Below are 15,899 nucleotides of genomic sequence, written 5' to 3'. Positions count from 1 at the left end.
GTACATGTATATGTATATATATATATATATATATATATATATATATATATATATATATATATGTATATATATGTATGTATATGTATGTATATATATGCATATGTATATATATATATGTATGCATATGTATATATATATATATATATATATATATATATATAAAGTTAAAAGTTAAAGTACCAATGATTGTCACACACACACTAGGTGTGGCGAAATTATTCTCTGCATTTAACCCATCACCCTTGATCACCCCCTGGGAGGTGAGGGGAGCAGTGGGCAGCAGCGGTGGCCGCGCCCGGGAATCATTTTTGGTGATTTAACCCCCAATTCCAACCCTTGATACTGAGTGTCAAGCAGGGAGGTAATGGGTCCCATTTTTATAGTCTTTGGTATGACTCGGCCGGGGTTTGAACCCACAACCTACCGATCTCAGGGCGGACACTCTAACCACTAGGCCACTGAGTAGGTGTAATATATATATATATATATATATATATATGTATGTATGTATATATGCATATGTATATATGTATGCATATATATATATATATATATATATATATATATATATATATATATATATATATATATATATATATATGCATATATATATGTATATATGCATATGTATATATATGTATGTATATATATGCATATGTATATATGTATGCATATGTATATATATATATATATATATATATATATATATATATATATATATATATATGTACATATATGTGTGTTTATATATGTATAATGTGTATATGTATGTGCATATATATGTGTGTATATATGCATATATATATATATATATATATATATATATATATATATATATATATATATATATATGTACATATACATGTATATATGTGTATTTATATATGTATAATGTGTATATGTATGTGCATATATATGTGTGTATGTATGCATATATATATATATATATATATATATATATATATGTATGTGTGTATATTTGTATATGTACAGTATATATGTGTATATATGTATACATACGTGTTTATATGTATATATATATATATATATATATATATATATATATATGTATATATGCATATGTATATATATATGTATGTATATATGCATATATATGTATGTATATATATATGCATATGTATATATATGTATGCATATGTATATATATATATATATATACATATACATGTATATATGTGTGTTTATATATGTATAAAGTGTATATGTATGTGCATATATATGTGTGTGTGTGTATATATATATATAATATGTATATTTGTATATATATATAAATGTATGTGTGTATATTTGTATATGTACAGTATATATGTGTATATATGTATACATACGTGTTTATATGTGTGTGTATGTATATATATATATATATGTGTGTGTGTGTGTGTGTGTGTGTGTGTGTGTGTGTGTGTGTGTGTGTGTGTGTGTGTGTGTGTGTGTGTGTGTGTGTGTGTGTGTGTGTGTGTGTGTGTGTGTGTGTGTGTGTGTGTATACATCTATGTATATGTGTATATATCTTAGGGTACATTAAACATATGTTTCTTATTATAAGTTTGTCCTTAAATAAAATAGTGAACATTCTAGACAACTTGTCTTTTAGTAGTAAGTAAACAAACAAAGGTTCCTAATTCAGTTTGCTGACATATGCAGTAACATATTGTGTCATTTCCCATTCTATTATTTTGTCAACATTATTAAGGACAAGTGGTAGACATTTAATTATTAATCTTCTTGTTCATTTACTGTTAATATCTGCTTACTTTCTCTTTTAACATGTTTTATCTACACTTCTGTTAAAATGTAATAATCACTTATTCTTCTGTTGTTTGATACTTTACATTAGTTTTGGATGATACCACAAATTTTGGTATCAATCCGATACCAAGTAGTTACAGGATCATACATTAGTCATATTCAAAGTCCTCATGTGTCTAGGGACATATTTCTTGAGTTTATAAACATAATATACTGTTTTTTGTTTTTTTTAAACAAAAGAAGATGTAATGCCAAAAAAATTCCACTATATACTCTACTTGATATCATTACAGTGGATGTTAGGTGTAGATCCACCAATGTCGTTGTTTACATTTTGACACCGGTGAGTGTGTCACTGTGTAGTGAAGCATGTTTAGCTATTTCTCCTCCTGCAGTGATAATGGTACTTGTAATAAACATACTTTATTTGTCGCCATGGAGACCAGGATTAGTGATTTAGATGTAGCTACAACACTGCAGACTGCGGATGGACTTTAGCCGCAAGCTCGCTAGCCATGTCTTAAAGCACCTCTTCCTGAGGGCGTTTCAGTGTTATAACTTCACCTTTATCTTTAGTTGTTACGCCAAAATGCGTCCGTTCTCCCTTTTCTGTCTCCACACTGTGTCTGCTTGTAAGTACTCCGCGATTGTGCGCTGCCGAACATGCTCCTCTGCTCGTAAACCAGCAATGACGCGGGTATAGTACCGAATATGATTCATTAGTATCGTGGTGCTATATACTAAAACCGGTACACTGTACAACCCTAATATGTATATGTGCATATATGTGTGTATATATGTTGTATGTGTTTTTATGTATGTTTACATTTTATATCAATAATAACAGATATTGTGGCTTTTTGTGCCAAAAATTAAACGTATATACTTCCCATTTGAAAATATTTAGAATAGTACAGAAATAAACCTTAAAATAAAAAAAATTAAAAAACACTTATCATATCATCCTTTGATAAACAGTGAGAAATCCTGAATAATAAAAAATAATAAAATAAAAAAACAAACAAAAAAAAAAACATATATATATATATATATATATATATATATATATATATATATATATATATGTATATGTATGTGTGGGAAAAAAATCACAAGACTATTTCATCTCTACAGGCCTGTTTCATGAGGGGGGGTACCCTCAATCATCAGGAGATTTTAATGGGAGCATTCGCATACCATGGTTTATATAGGGCACAGAGTGGGTGGGTACAGGCTGGCCTAGGGGCGTGGTGATTGGCTCATGTGTTACCTAGGAGGTGTTTCCGTCTATGGCGGCATGTTGTTACAATTTCGCTGCGCTTGTTGAGGGATGACAGGTCTGGACGGTAAATAATAAACAGTTTCTCTTTCAAGCATAGGTTGCATCTTTTATTACCACTATTGTAAGGTGTGCTGGATGCAAGAATTTGCCATGTTATTGAATATTCAACATTATTGTCTTTGAGGTCCCAAATGTGTTTGCTGAGTTCTGTGGTATTTCGCAGGTTTTTGTTCCTGAAAGAAGCCTTGTGATTGTTCCATCTGGTATTGAATTCTCCCTCGGTTAATCCTACATATGTGTCGGATGTGTTAATGTCCTTGCGTATTACCCCCGTACCAAAAAGCCCTTGATGAAAGCGGATACAATTTCACCCTCACCTATGAACCCACGCCAGGAAACCAGCCAAAAAAGAACAGAAAACGAAACGACATCATCTGGTACAACCCCTCATACAGCAAAAACGTCTCAACGAACATTGGACACAAATTCCTCAATCTGATTGACAAACACTTTCCCAAAGACAACACCCTAAGAAAAGTATTCAACAAGAACAACATTAAATTGAGCTACAGCTGCATGAACAATATACGACAAATCATCTCAAACCACAACAAAACAATTGCAAATGAGCCGTCGACCCCCAGACAGAGCGACTCCAAAACCAACAAAGGATGTAACTGCCGAAAGAAACCTGATTGCCCTCTCAACGGGGGGTGCTTACAAACATCAGTTGTCTACCAATCTAAGGTAATACGCAAGGACATTAACACATCCGACACATATGTAGGATTAACCGAGGGTGAATTCAAAACCAGATGGAACAATCACAAGGCTTTTTTCACACATACATATATTGCGCTCTACTACGGTATCGAGCACTATTTTTTGGATAACCTTATTAAGACATATATATATATATATGTATATATATATATATATATATATATATATACATGTATATATACGTGTGTATATATATATATATATATATACGTTAGCCACTAGTAAGAGATTAATATTGTTTTGAGGACTTGTTTGCTTGTGGCTGTCCAATTAGTATCATCATCATGATAGTAATAAAACCTCTATGGTGGGCTACATTTATGTCGTATATAACGTTTGTAACGCTCAACCGTCGTCCATATAGTGTTCATGTTATTGTGATTTGTTTTTTTTTTAATATGTGTGCTTCGGGATTGGCTGGATTGTCTCCGCCCGCTTGCCCAGTCAGCTGGGATAGGCTCCAGCTCAGCTGTGACCCTAATGAGGATATGGAAACTGGGTCAGTGAGTGTGATTCCGGTGGTATCAGCGACATTATCAGACTTCTTACTTTCACAAATAACCCCCTTTTGTCGTCGTTTATTCAGATACACTTGCAGTATTAACCTGTACAAAGTTAGATTTAATAGCTATTAACAAGTTGGTGATATGTCATAAATTAAAGATGAGAAAACACAAACAAATTCTTATTAGGAAGGTGCAGTGATTTATTCATGTTGGAGCCTAAAAGAATCCATGCTGCCACCTAGTGGTAGATATTATCCAAACAATGTTGGCAGAGTCAAACAATGACGTCATATCCAGATATGATGCACAGTGCAGTATGTGTGTGGTCCATTGTGCACAGGTGGGGATGAGATTAAGACAATCATTTAGCTTCTTCATCTTAATCAGCTGTGCAAAGATCTTCTGGCAGGCTGGTTCACTGTGATGGTCTTGTAGGAAACAACAGCGCCATCCAGTGGTGACTGGGGGTACAGCTCTAGAAAAGACAGGACAGACAATCATGGGAATTAAAAAAAAAAAATAATAATAAATTATAGGTAGCCTACACCAGCAAATGAGAAGTTTATACAAGAGTTGTGTCAGATAAATAACAATGTGTATTATTATTGATGTAGCAGTTTATAGTGGTGTACATACAGAGAGATGTGTCTAATATTCTGACCTGTTCATAGCTAGGGGAGCTGAAATTTACTTAGGGCTGGTTGTCCTCTTTTTTTGATACCCTCCTTTTGTGTTATTCAATCTTTCCGTCTTGTTTTCATGTGCGTTTTTCCTTGTGGTTAACCCAGGGGTGTCAAACTCATTTTAGCTCAGGGGCCACATGGAGGGAAATACATTCCCAAGTGGGTTGGGCAAGTAAAGTCATGGCGTGATAACGTAACTGTTTTTATTTATATTTTTTTATTTTCTCAACGTTTTACAGTTTTTATATTAATAACATGTTATAACTGTTCATAACTTTTATGGACAGAATTTCTAGGCGCAGTCAAGGCGTTGAGGGGATTCGGTTTGGTGGCTGCAGGATTAGGTCTCTGCTTTTTGCAGATGATGTGGTCCTGATGGCTTCATCTGGCCAGGATCTTCAGCTCTCACTGGATCGGTTCGCAGCTGAGTGTGAAGCGACTGGGATGAGAATCAGCACCTCCAAGTCCGAGTCCATGGTTCTCGCCCGGAAAAGGGTGGAGTGCCATCTCCGGGTTGGGGAGGAGATCTTGCCCCAAGTGGAGGAGTTCAAGTACCTCGGAGTCTTGTTCACGAGTGAGGGAAGAGTGGATCGTGAGATCGACAGGCGGATCGGTGCGGCGTCTTCAGTAATGCGGACGCTGTATCGATCCGTTGTGGTGAAGAAGGAGCTGAGCCGGAAGGCAAAGCTCTCAATTTACCGGTCGATCTACGTTCCCATCCTCACCTATGGTCATGAGCTTTGGGTTATGACCGAAAGGACAAGATCACGGGTACAAGCGGCCGAAATGAGTTTCCTCCGCCGGGTGGCAGGGCTCTCCCTTAGAGATAGGGTGAGAAGCTCTGTCATCCGGGGGGAGCTCAAAGTAAAGCCGCTGCTCCTCCACATCGAGAGGAGCCAGATGAGGTGGTTCGGGCATCTTGTCAGGATGCCACCCGAGCGCCTCCCTAGGGAGTTGTTTAGGGCACGTCCGACCGGTAGGAGGCCACGAGGAAGACCCAGGACACGTTGGGAAGACTATGTCTCCCGGCTGGCCTGGGAACGCCTCGGGATCCCCCGGGAGGAGCTGGACGAAGTGGCTGGGGAGAGGGAAGTCTGGGCTTCCCTGCTTAGGCTGCTGCCCCCGCGACCCGACCTCGGATAAGCGGAAGAAGATGGATGGATGGATGAACATGTTATAGTTGATATGTTAATAACGTTTTATAGGTTTTATTTTTTTAAAGTTTTATAGTTTTTACTTTAACGTTTTATAGTTTTGTTATTACAGTTTGATAGTTTTTAATGTTATTGTATTTTATAGTTTTTAACGTTTTGTAGTTTTTATGTTAACATTATATATCCATCCATCCATCCATTTCCTACCGCTTGTCGCAGTTTTTATGATATTAACATTTTATCATTTAAAAGAAATTATGTAGATTTTATGTTAACATTTTATATTGTATTTGTTTAAATAGACCAAGCACATTCTGAAAATGGACACATTTTAATTATATACATCCATCCGTCCATTTTCTACCACTTGTCCCTTTTTTGGGGTCGCGGCGGGTGCTGGCGGCTATCTCAGCTGCATTCGGGCGGAAGGCGGGGTACACCCTGGACAAGTCGCCACCTCATCACAGGGCCAGCACAGATAGACGGACATATTTTATAATATTACACTTATGAAATAGTATTCTATTTACATTTGTCGTTATTTATTCTTTCTTTCTGAACGATGTGACAATTTTTAATAGGTGGAATGGAGTCTGGCATAGGTTTAAAATGCCCCCACTTGTGGTATTTTTTTTTATCTATCAAAGGATGCAATGACTAATAACATCAATATCAAATTGCAAGATGTTATTAATGTAATTTACTCATTTTCATCAACTGATGAAAGCATCATCTATATCAAATCTGCACCTCAACCATGTACACTATATTGCCAGAAGTATTTGGCCACCTGCCTTGACTCACATATGAACTTGAAGTGCCATCCCATTCCTAACCCATAGGGTTCTATATGATGTGGGTCCACCTTTTGCAGCTATTACAGCTTCAACTCTTCTGGGAAGGCTGTCCACAAGGTTGCGGAGTGTGTTTATAGGAATTTTCCAACCTTCTTCCAAAAGGTCACACACTGATGTTGGTGGAGAAGGCCTGGCTCTCAGTCTCCGTTCTAATTCATCCCAAAGGTGTTTTATCGGGTTCGGGTCAGGACTCTGTGCAGGCCAGTCAAGACAAGAGTCTGGTGTGGATGAACCATGTCTTTATGGAACCTACTTTGTGCACTGGTGCACAGTCATGTTGGAAGAGGAAGGGACCCGCTCCAAACTGTTCCCACAAGGTTGAGAGCATGGAATTGTGCAAAATGTTTTGGTAACCTGGAGCACTGGAACTAAGGGGCCAAGCCCAACTCCTGAAAAACGACCCCACACCATAATTCCTCCTCCACCAAATTTCACACTCTGCACAATACAGTCCGAAATGTTGGATAATTCCATGTTCCCAAACTTGTGGGAACAGTTTGGAGCGGGCCCCTTCCTATTCCAACATGACTGTGCACCAGTGCACAAAGCAAGGTCCATAAAGACATGGATGACAGAGTCTGGTGTAGATGAACTTGACTGGCCTGCACAGAGTCCTGACCCGAACCTGATAGAACACCTTTGGGATGAATTAGAACGGAGACTGAGAGCCACCAACATCAGTGTGTGACTTCATCAATGCGCTTTTGGAAGAATGGTGGAAAATTCCTATGAACACACTCCGCAACCTTGTGGACAGCCTTCCCAGAGGAGTTGAAGCTGTAATAGCTGCAAAAGGTGGACCGACATCATATTGAACCCTTGAGGGTTAGGAATGGGATGGCACTTCAAGTTCATAGTTTGCTGTATAGTGCTTATATACGTATTTTGTGTTGTTCATTTTTCCATTTACCCTTTTTACGGTCACTAAACCGGGGGGCAAGCAGACGTTTTTCAGAGTATTTGATCAGGAAAGAGTGTTAGGGTAAACATATTTCTAATCAGTATTCCTACATAAATGATATCATAATTGAATATTTGATCATGACGACAAAGTCTTACTTGGTGTGTTCTCACCAGACGAGTACTTTTCATCTCCACTCGATGTCGTCTGTACGCGTCTCATCTTGATCAAACGTCCTGTTGGTGAAGCACATTCCATATTGAGAAGGAGCGTTGGAGCGGTGGCTGATCTTCACGGCGTCTCACCGCGCTCTGCCAGCTTCTCTGCCTTCTCCTCCAAGTGTTTGCTGATGATGGCCTCCGCCCTCCTCTGGTTGCTGTACAAGTCGGGCAAGGCCTTCATCTCCGTGGCCCTCACGTTGCTGTTCACCGCCGTGAGGGCCGTGGGGCGCGCCACCCAGGGGAGAAGCTTCTGGTACTTCTGGTCGCTGAAGTCCATATCTGGGTTTTGAACGGCTCGGATCCTGAAAGACGGACGGAAACGTCTTATTCGATCATTTGCTTGCAATGGGGCCAAGTAGTGCGGTGACCCAGCAGATACAGCATTGATTGATTGATTGATTGAGACTTTTATTAGTAGATTGCACAGTACAGTACATTTTCCGTACAATTGACCACCAAATGGTAACACCCCAATACATTTTTCAACTTGTTTAAGTCGGGGTCGGGTCGGATTCATGATACAGATATATACTAACATCATAATACAGTCATCACACAAGATAATTATCAGGGTGTATACTAGAGATGCGCGGATAGGCAATTATTTCATCCGCAACCGCATCAGAAAGTCGTCAACCATCCGCAATCCACCCGATCTAACATTTGATCAGAACCGCATCCGCCCGTTGTTATATATCTAATATAGACGATGCAAGGCATTAGTGAGGTTATAAAGCTTTTGCCTGTTAAAGAAAAGAGACTGATCCAATGCAGCACAGACATTCGCGTGCCACGCTGTCACGACCCAGACGCACACCAGTGCCCAATCATATGGGAGCCGCGCTGAGCGCACCTCCAAGCGCGTCTCGCTGCCGGCGACGGCCGGGTATATGGGCCCGACGCTCCAGCGCCATCCATTTTCAGGGCTAGTTGATTCGGCAGGTGGGTTGTTACACACTCCTTAGCGGGTTCCAACTTCCATGGCCACCGTCCTAGCTGCTGTCTATATCAACCAGGGTGAGCCCCACCCCTTTCGTGAGCGCACTGCGCGCGGAGTGACCCCTGTTACGCGCCCCCGGCAACAGGGGTGGCGGGCAGGTAAGCTGCGCGGGCAGGTAAGCTGCGCGGGCGGAGCGCACGGAGTGACCCCTGTTACGAGCCCCCGGCCACGGGGGTGGCGGGCAGGTAAGCTGCTTACCTGCTGCGCGTGACGCCGGCCGCGGCGAAGGCGGACGAGGCGGGGTGTCGGTGCGGTGGGCGCGGTGGTGACCCTGGACGTGCGTCGGGCCCTTCTCGCGGATCGCCTCAGCTACGGCTCCCGGTGGGGCCCTCTCGGGGGAAGGTGCCTCGGTCCCGGACCCCGGCGAGGCGTCGGGGGCCTTCTCCGCTCTGTAAAAGTGTCCATCTCTTTTCTTTTTTTTCTTCTGTTGTGGCATATGCTGCAGGTGCCTGCTCGTTTTTCGTATGTGGGTAACAACATTTAACTATGTATATATATTTCCGAATTGGTTTAACTGCCACCCGCCTGAATCTATTTAAAATCTAATTTTTTTAAATTTCAATCGCCCGACCCGACCCGACCCGACCCGCTGATAAAATCTAATTTTTTTAAATTTCATCCGCCCGATTCGCGGATAGTCCGCGGACTCCGCGGTTGTGCCCGCAAACCGCGCATCTCTAGTGTATACATTGAATTATTTACATTATTTACAATCCGGGGTGTGGTATGTGGAGGGGGGCGGGGGGATTTAGGCTTGGTTGTTATTAACAATTGCATCATCAGAGAAATTGACATTGAAACAGTGTAGGTCTGATTTGGTAGGATATGTACAGCAAGTAGTGAACATAGATAGAGAGATCAGAAAGCATAAGAAAAAGTATCTACATTTGATTATTTACAATCCGGGGAGGGTGTTAGTTTAGGGTTGAAGTTGCCTGGAGGTATTCTTTTAGTGCGGTTTTGAAGGAGGATAGAGATGCCCTTTCTTTTACACCTGTTGGGAGTGCGTTCCATATTGATGTGGCATAGAAAGAGAATGTTAACCTTTGTTAGATCGGAATCTGGGTTTAACGTGGTTAGTGGAGCTCTCCCTGGTGTTGTGGTTATGGCGGTCATTTACGTTAAGGAAGTAGTTTGACATGTACTTCGGTATCAGGGAGGTGTAGCGGATTTTATAGACTAGGCTCGGTGCAAGTTGTTTTACTCTGTCCTCCGCCCTGAGCCAGCCCACTTTGGAGAAGTGGGTAGGAGTGAGGTGGGATCTGGGGTGGAGGTCTAGAAGAAATCTGACTAGCTTGTTCTGAGATGTTTGGAGTCTAGATTTGAGGGTTTTGGAGGTGCTAGGGTACCAGGAGGTGCATGCGTAATCGAAAAAGGGTTGAATGAGAGTTCCCACTAGAATCCTCATGGTGCTTTTGTTGACCAGAGAGGAGATTCTTTAGGGAAATCTCGTTCGTTGGTTGACCTTTTTGAGTACCTTGGTTGCCATTTTATCACAGGAAAGATTAGCCTCTAGAATGGAACCTAGGTAGGTGACCTCATCTTTCCTGGTGATAACAATGTCACCCACTTTTATAGTGAAGTCATTGACTTTCTTAAGGTTGATGTGGGACGCAAACAGGATGGATTCCGTTTTACCCAAGTGTATGGATAGCTTGCAGATGGCGCTGTGGCGAAAAAAAGCTGGCTAGGTGTGTCAGTTGGTTGTGCAGCTGTGTTTATTGACCTTTCAAAAACGTTTCATATGGTCGACCATATCATTCTGGCAGACAGCCTGCACAGGATTGGTCCTTCTCAGCATGCTATGAAGTGGTTTTCGAAATACTTATCCAATATAACCCAATGTGTCCAGTCAGTGTGCCTCAGGGTTCCATATTAGGTCCAATGTTGTTTTCTATCTATGTAAATAATCTCTATGATAATGTGTCGGATGCTGCGTTCCATTTTTATGCGGATGACGTGGTTATATTTTGTTTTGAACCCTTGAGCTTCGGCAGTCTGCTTTTGATGTTGTTCAGTCCCAGCCGACTCAGCTGAAACTAGTATTAAATGCAGAGCAATCTGAGGTGATGTTATTTTTCAATTAACTGGAATCCAGTGTGCTGTGGGGCCCTATTGTAGTGAATCACACCCGAGACATCATAAATTAAGCAAATCTTTATTGGACACGAAAGTAAACAATGTGATAAATAACATTTTACATCAATCAAACTAGGGATCTAGATATCTGGTCAGGACACTCCTCACTCTTTTGCCTTCACCTTCATTGTCCATTCCTTTTTGGTGACTTTATATACTCTGGACCTAGACGTTGAGTCCGCGACATACATGGCGGACAATAACTGATACAGTCTGCTTTGCCAGTCCAAAAGCATTCGCCGTTTTCCGTAGTCTTTCCTCGACGGCCAGGTAATTCAAAGCACACGCTACCTTTTTTTATCACATCCACGGGAGCCCGCATTCTCGTTGACTGAGCTAAGTAGAATCACAGCTGACCTGGACATTGGAAAGTTCTCTTGCCGTCTGAGAAGTGTTGTATCCCAAATAGCTGCAATGGCTTTCTCTTAAGGTATTCATGTGTGATTTCCGCAAGCGTCTGTACATGTAGAAGAAGGAGAAACACGGGCATGTCTGGATGACTCGCCTCCATAGTTCCAGTGGTTAGCTCCGAGTTACGAAACCGCTTTATTATGAAGCTGGCTGTGGCGCGTTCTTTCCGACGTCACTTTGTGGCGTTACTTCCTCTGCGAACTCAGTTTGTAAACGATCAATGAGTCCAAACAAAGCTAAGAGCCAAAGATTCAAGAAATACACGGCGTGTAAAAAATTATCCGAGGAGGGGAACCTTAAACGATAGTTTAGCGTGGCTGAAACGGGGCTTAGGCTCAATAATTATTCGTTTAATGAGTTATCCGGCTTAGTGTAGACATAGCCTGAAAGACGTTAAGCAGCCAATGGGGGGAGTTACCTGTTCTTGGTCAGGATGGTGTAAACGTGCTGCACCAACAACTCGGCCGCTCCCGCCTTACAGTGGATGGTCCCGTAAACCATCTTGTCCATCAAGAGCAGACGCAGCCTCTGCAAGGACTAAAGAGACGACGCTCTGATTGGCGGACGCTTTGCCAGGAACACATCACATTAGCATAGTCAGGCTTTTCTCTGCGAGCTTCTGTCGACTGGCAACAGAGTCAAAAAGGTGTAGAAAAACAACAAAACGAGCTAGAATCACGTATTCATTGCACATATTTCCAACATTCCGTCACGCACCTGTCGTATTTTGTTCCAGTTCAGCTGCTTATCAGGAAGAGAAATGCCTTTGCTGTAGGCGTGCATTTGGAACTCTCTGGGATAATAACGGGAAAATATCTCGGCCACGTGGTAGCCACTGGAAAAATCTCTGTGGATGGAACCGCATTTGCAATCAATCAATATATTTTCACTCATATTACTAAAAACAATGTATGTATGTGTGTGTGTGTGTGTATATATATTTACATAGATAGATAGATAAGGCCCAACAGTTGCACTGCTGAGGGGCCTCGGGCCCACTCAAATAATAACACTGAATTAGTAATCGTACTCTTAATTTTAATCATATTCAATAATTGTATCTAACCTACTGACAGTTTACAACCTTGTCAAATGATATGAATGCATTTGTTAATCACAAATATTATTTATTTCACACATAAACCCATACTTGCCAACCTTGAGACCTCCGATTTCGGTAGGTGAGGGGAGGGGGTGGGGTGGGCGTGGTCGGGGTGGGGCGGGGGCGTGGTTAGGGGCGTGGCTAAAAGGGGAGGAGTATATTTACAGCTAGAATTCACCAAGTCAAGTATTTCATATATATATATATATATATATATATATATATATATATATAGATATATATATATAGATATATATATATATATATATTAGAAATACTTGACGTTCAGTGAATTCTAGCTATATATATATATGTATTTTATTATATATATATATATATATATATATATATATATATATATAATAAATACTTGAATTTCAGTGTTCATTTATTTACACATATACACACACAACACTCATCTACTCATTGTTGAGTTAAGGGTTGAATTGTCCATCCTTGTTCGAATCTCTGTCACTATTTTTCAAACCATGCTGAACACCCTCTCTGATGATGCATTGCTGTGTGGCACGCACAAAAGTGCTTTCATCAAATGCACTAGATGGCAGTATTGTCTTGTTTAAGAGTGTCACAACATTGCTGTTTACGGCAGACGGACTGCTTTACGGTATACAAAAATGTGACTGCTGCTGTTGTTGTGTGTTGTTGCCGCGGTGGGAGGACGTTAATGAAACTGCCTAACAATAAACCCACATAAGAAACCCTCGCCCTCCATCATTCTACAGTTATAACGTGATTGGGCAGGTATGCTGTGTATATTGTGGGTTAGCGGACTCAGGTCCTCATGGACCTGAGTCCGCCTGAATTTCGGGAGATTTTCGGGAGAAAATTTGTCCCGGGAGGTTTTCGGGAGAGGCGCTAAATTTCGGGAGTCTCCCGGAAAATCCGGGAGGGTTGGCAAGTATGTAAACCTTAGGTCAGGCTGATTAGAACAGTAAATACCAACCAATTATACAGCATTAGAAGGGACTCCTAAGTAACTGACGAAAAATACACAATTATGTGCTAAAATAAATAAACTAATAATAAATAATTTTCTTAACTAAACTGTCAATAACATTTCAGTGCAAATAAAAATGCAGCTTCAACGTTTTAGTCGTATTTTTGGCGCTTAAGAAACGTCTACAGACTTCTTCTGTTTGTTAGAGATTTTCATTACTGCCACAAGTGGAAGAAAAGTGTATTACAGTTGAGTACCACTGCGGCCCATACGGACAGATATCACTTGGGGGCCCTCGAGGGGGCGCTTGCGGCCTAGCAATGGTCAAAATAAAGTTTTTTTTTTTTAGTTTTTTTAAAAAATGTTTTATGCCCTTTTTGTACATATTTCCAACATATCGTCAACGTATGTTTTACTCATATTTCTAAAAACAATAAAAAGACAGTTATCTGGGGGACCCTTTCACTTACCCATCCATCCATCCATCTTCTTCCGCTTATCCGAGGTCGGGTCGCGGGGGCAGCAGCTTAAGCAGGGAAGCCCAGACTTCCCTCTCCCCAGCCACTTCGTCCAGCTCCTCCCGGGGGATCCCGAGGCGTTCCCAGGCCAGCCGGGAGACATAGTCTTCCCAACGTGTCCTGGGTCTTCCTCGTGGCCTCCTACCGGTCGGACGTGCCCTAAACACCTCCCTAGGGAGGCGCTCGGGTGGCATCCTGACCAGATGCCCGAACCACCTCATCTGGCTCCTCTCGATGTGAAGGAGCAGCGGCTTTACTTTGAGCTCCCCCCGGATGACAGAGCTTCTCACCCTATCTCTAAGGGAGAGCCCCGCCACCCGGCGGAGGAAACTCATTTCGGCCGCTTGTACCCGTGATCCTGTCCTTTCGGTCATAACCCAAAGCTCATGACCATAGGTGAGGATGGGAATGTAGCTCGACCGGTAAATTGAGAGCTTTGCCTTCCGGCTCAGCTCCTTCTTCACCACAACGGATCGATACAGCGTCCGCATTACTGAAGACGCCGCACCGATCCGCCTGTCGATCTCACGATCCACTCTTCCCTCACTCGTGAACAAGACTACGAGGTACTTAAACTCCTCCACTTGGGGCAAGATCTCCTCCCCAACCCGGAGATGGCACTCCACCCTTTTCCGGGCGAGAACCATGGACTCGGACTTGGAGGTGCTGATTCTCATTCCAGTCGCTTCACACTCAGCTGCGAACCGATCCAGTGAGAGCTGAAGATCCTGGCTAGATGAAGCCATCAGGACCACATCATCTGCAAAAAGCAGAGACCCAATCCTGCAGCCATCAAACCAGATCCCCTCAACGCCTTGACTGCGCCTAGAAATTCTGTCCATAAAAGTTATGAACAGAAGCCTTGGCGAAGTCAAACCCTCACCGGAAACGTGTCCGACTTACTGCCGGCAATGCGAACCAAGCTCTGACACTGATCATACATCTTACATCTTACACTTACCACCATCCTTAAATGGATATTCGCTACTGTTGTAATCGTAATATGGTAAAAACCCGCGCATGCTCAGAAAAGTAGCGCCAGATTTATTCTGATTTATTATTATGACCCTTTTAAATATTGTTTTATATAAACCGTAGTGTTTATACATATTGTTTGCAGATCGTGTTTCAAATTCAGTTTTACACATTAATAAACAATTATAGCAGCTTCTCAAAGCGCCTGCCTTCTGTATGAAAAATATATTTGTGCGACAGCGACCTCTGCTGGACATGCAGCGGCAGGCTATTTTTTTCCTCCCCTGCAAGGTCGTATCAAACCCACTTTTTTTAATCGTAAAAAAAAACAACGATCCATCCATGTGTCCATTCCCTACCGCTTGTCCCTCAACTAATTATGTCCAATTTGACGCAGAGAATAGACTAAAAGACGAACATAATTTGAATTTTTTGTTTTGTTTTGCCACGGTAGAAGTCACGCAGTGGGGAGGAGTCGTGGGTTTACCTGCGGATGTTCGTGGCCTGCGCGGACAGCTCTAGACTCTGCAGCCATTTGACCACGTCCCTGGGCAGTGCCGTCATTGTCACGCCGAAAGCTTAGCCCCCCGGGCTGCTCCCCGGGGGGTGGGGGGGTCGGTCCAAGCCACACGTCATGAC

At 41.8% G+C, this 15,899-nt stretch overlaps 1 protein-coding gene across 2 annotated transcripts; it reads right to left on the bottom strand.

The window, feature by feature from the left end:
* Positions 1 to 4,532: 4,532 nt before the first annotated feature.
* On the bottom strand, positions 4,533 to 15,861 carry spata4 (spermatogenesis associated 4). 2 transcript variants are annotated; one of them, XM_061977308.1, is made up of 6 exons: positions 15,748 to 15,861; positions 12,425 to 12,554; positions 12,126 to 12,244; positions 8,242 to 8,459; positions 8,095 to 8,172; positions 4,533 to 4,816 (listed from the first exon to the last, which is right to left on the bottom strand). In XM_061977308.1, the coding sequence occupies exons 1-6, from the start codon at positions 15,822 to 15,824 to the stop codon at positions 4,725 to 4,727; spliced, it is 714 nt and encodes a 237-aa protein (XP_061833292.1). In that variant the 5' UTR covers positions 15,825 to 15,861; the 3' UTR covers positions 4,533 to 4,724. The 2 variants fall into 2 exon arrangements, with proteins under 2 accessions (XP_061833292.1, XP_061833293.1); XM_061977309.1 differs by lacking the exon at positions 12,425 to 12,554 and having other exon boundaries at positions 15,748 to 15,852.
* Between the last annotated feature and the right edge of the window lie 38 nt (positions 15,862 to 15,899).

Source organism: Nerophis lumbriciformis, linkage group LG16 (genome assembly GCF_033978685.3).
Source record: "Nerophis lumbriciformis linkage group LG16, RoL_Nlum_v2.1, whole genome shotgun sequence".
NCBI lineage: Eukaryota > Metazoa > Chordata > Actinopteri > Syngnathiformes > Syngnathidae > Nerophis > Nerophis lumbriciformis.
This window is presented reverse-complemented; position numbering and strand designations above follow the sequence as displayed.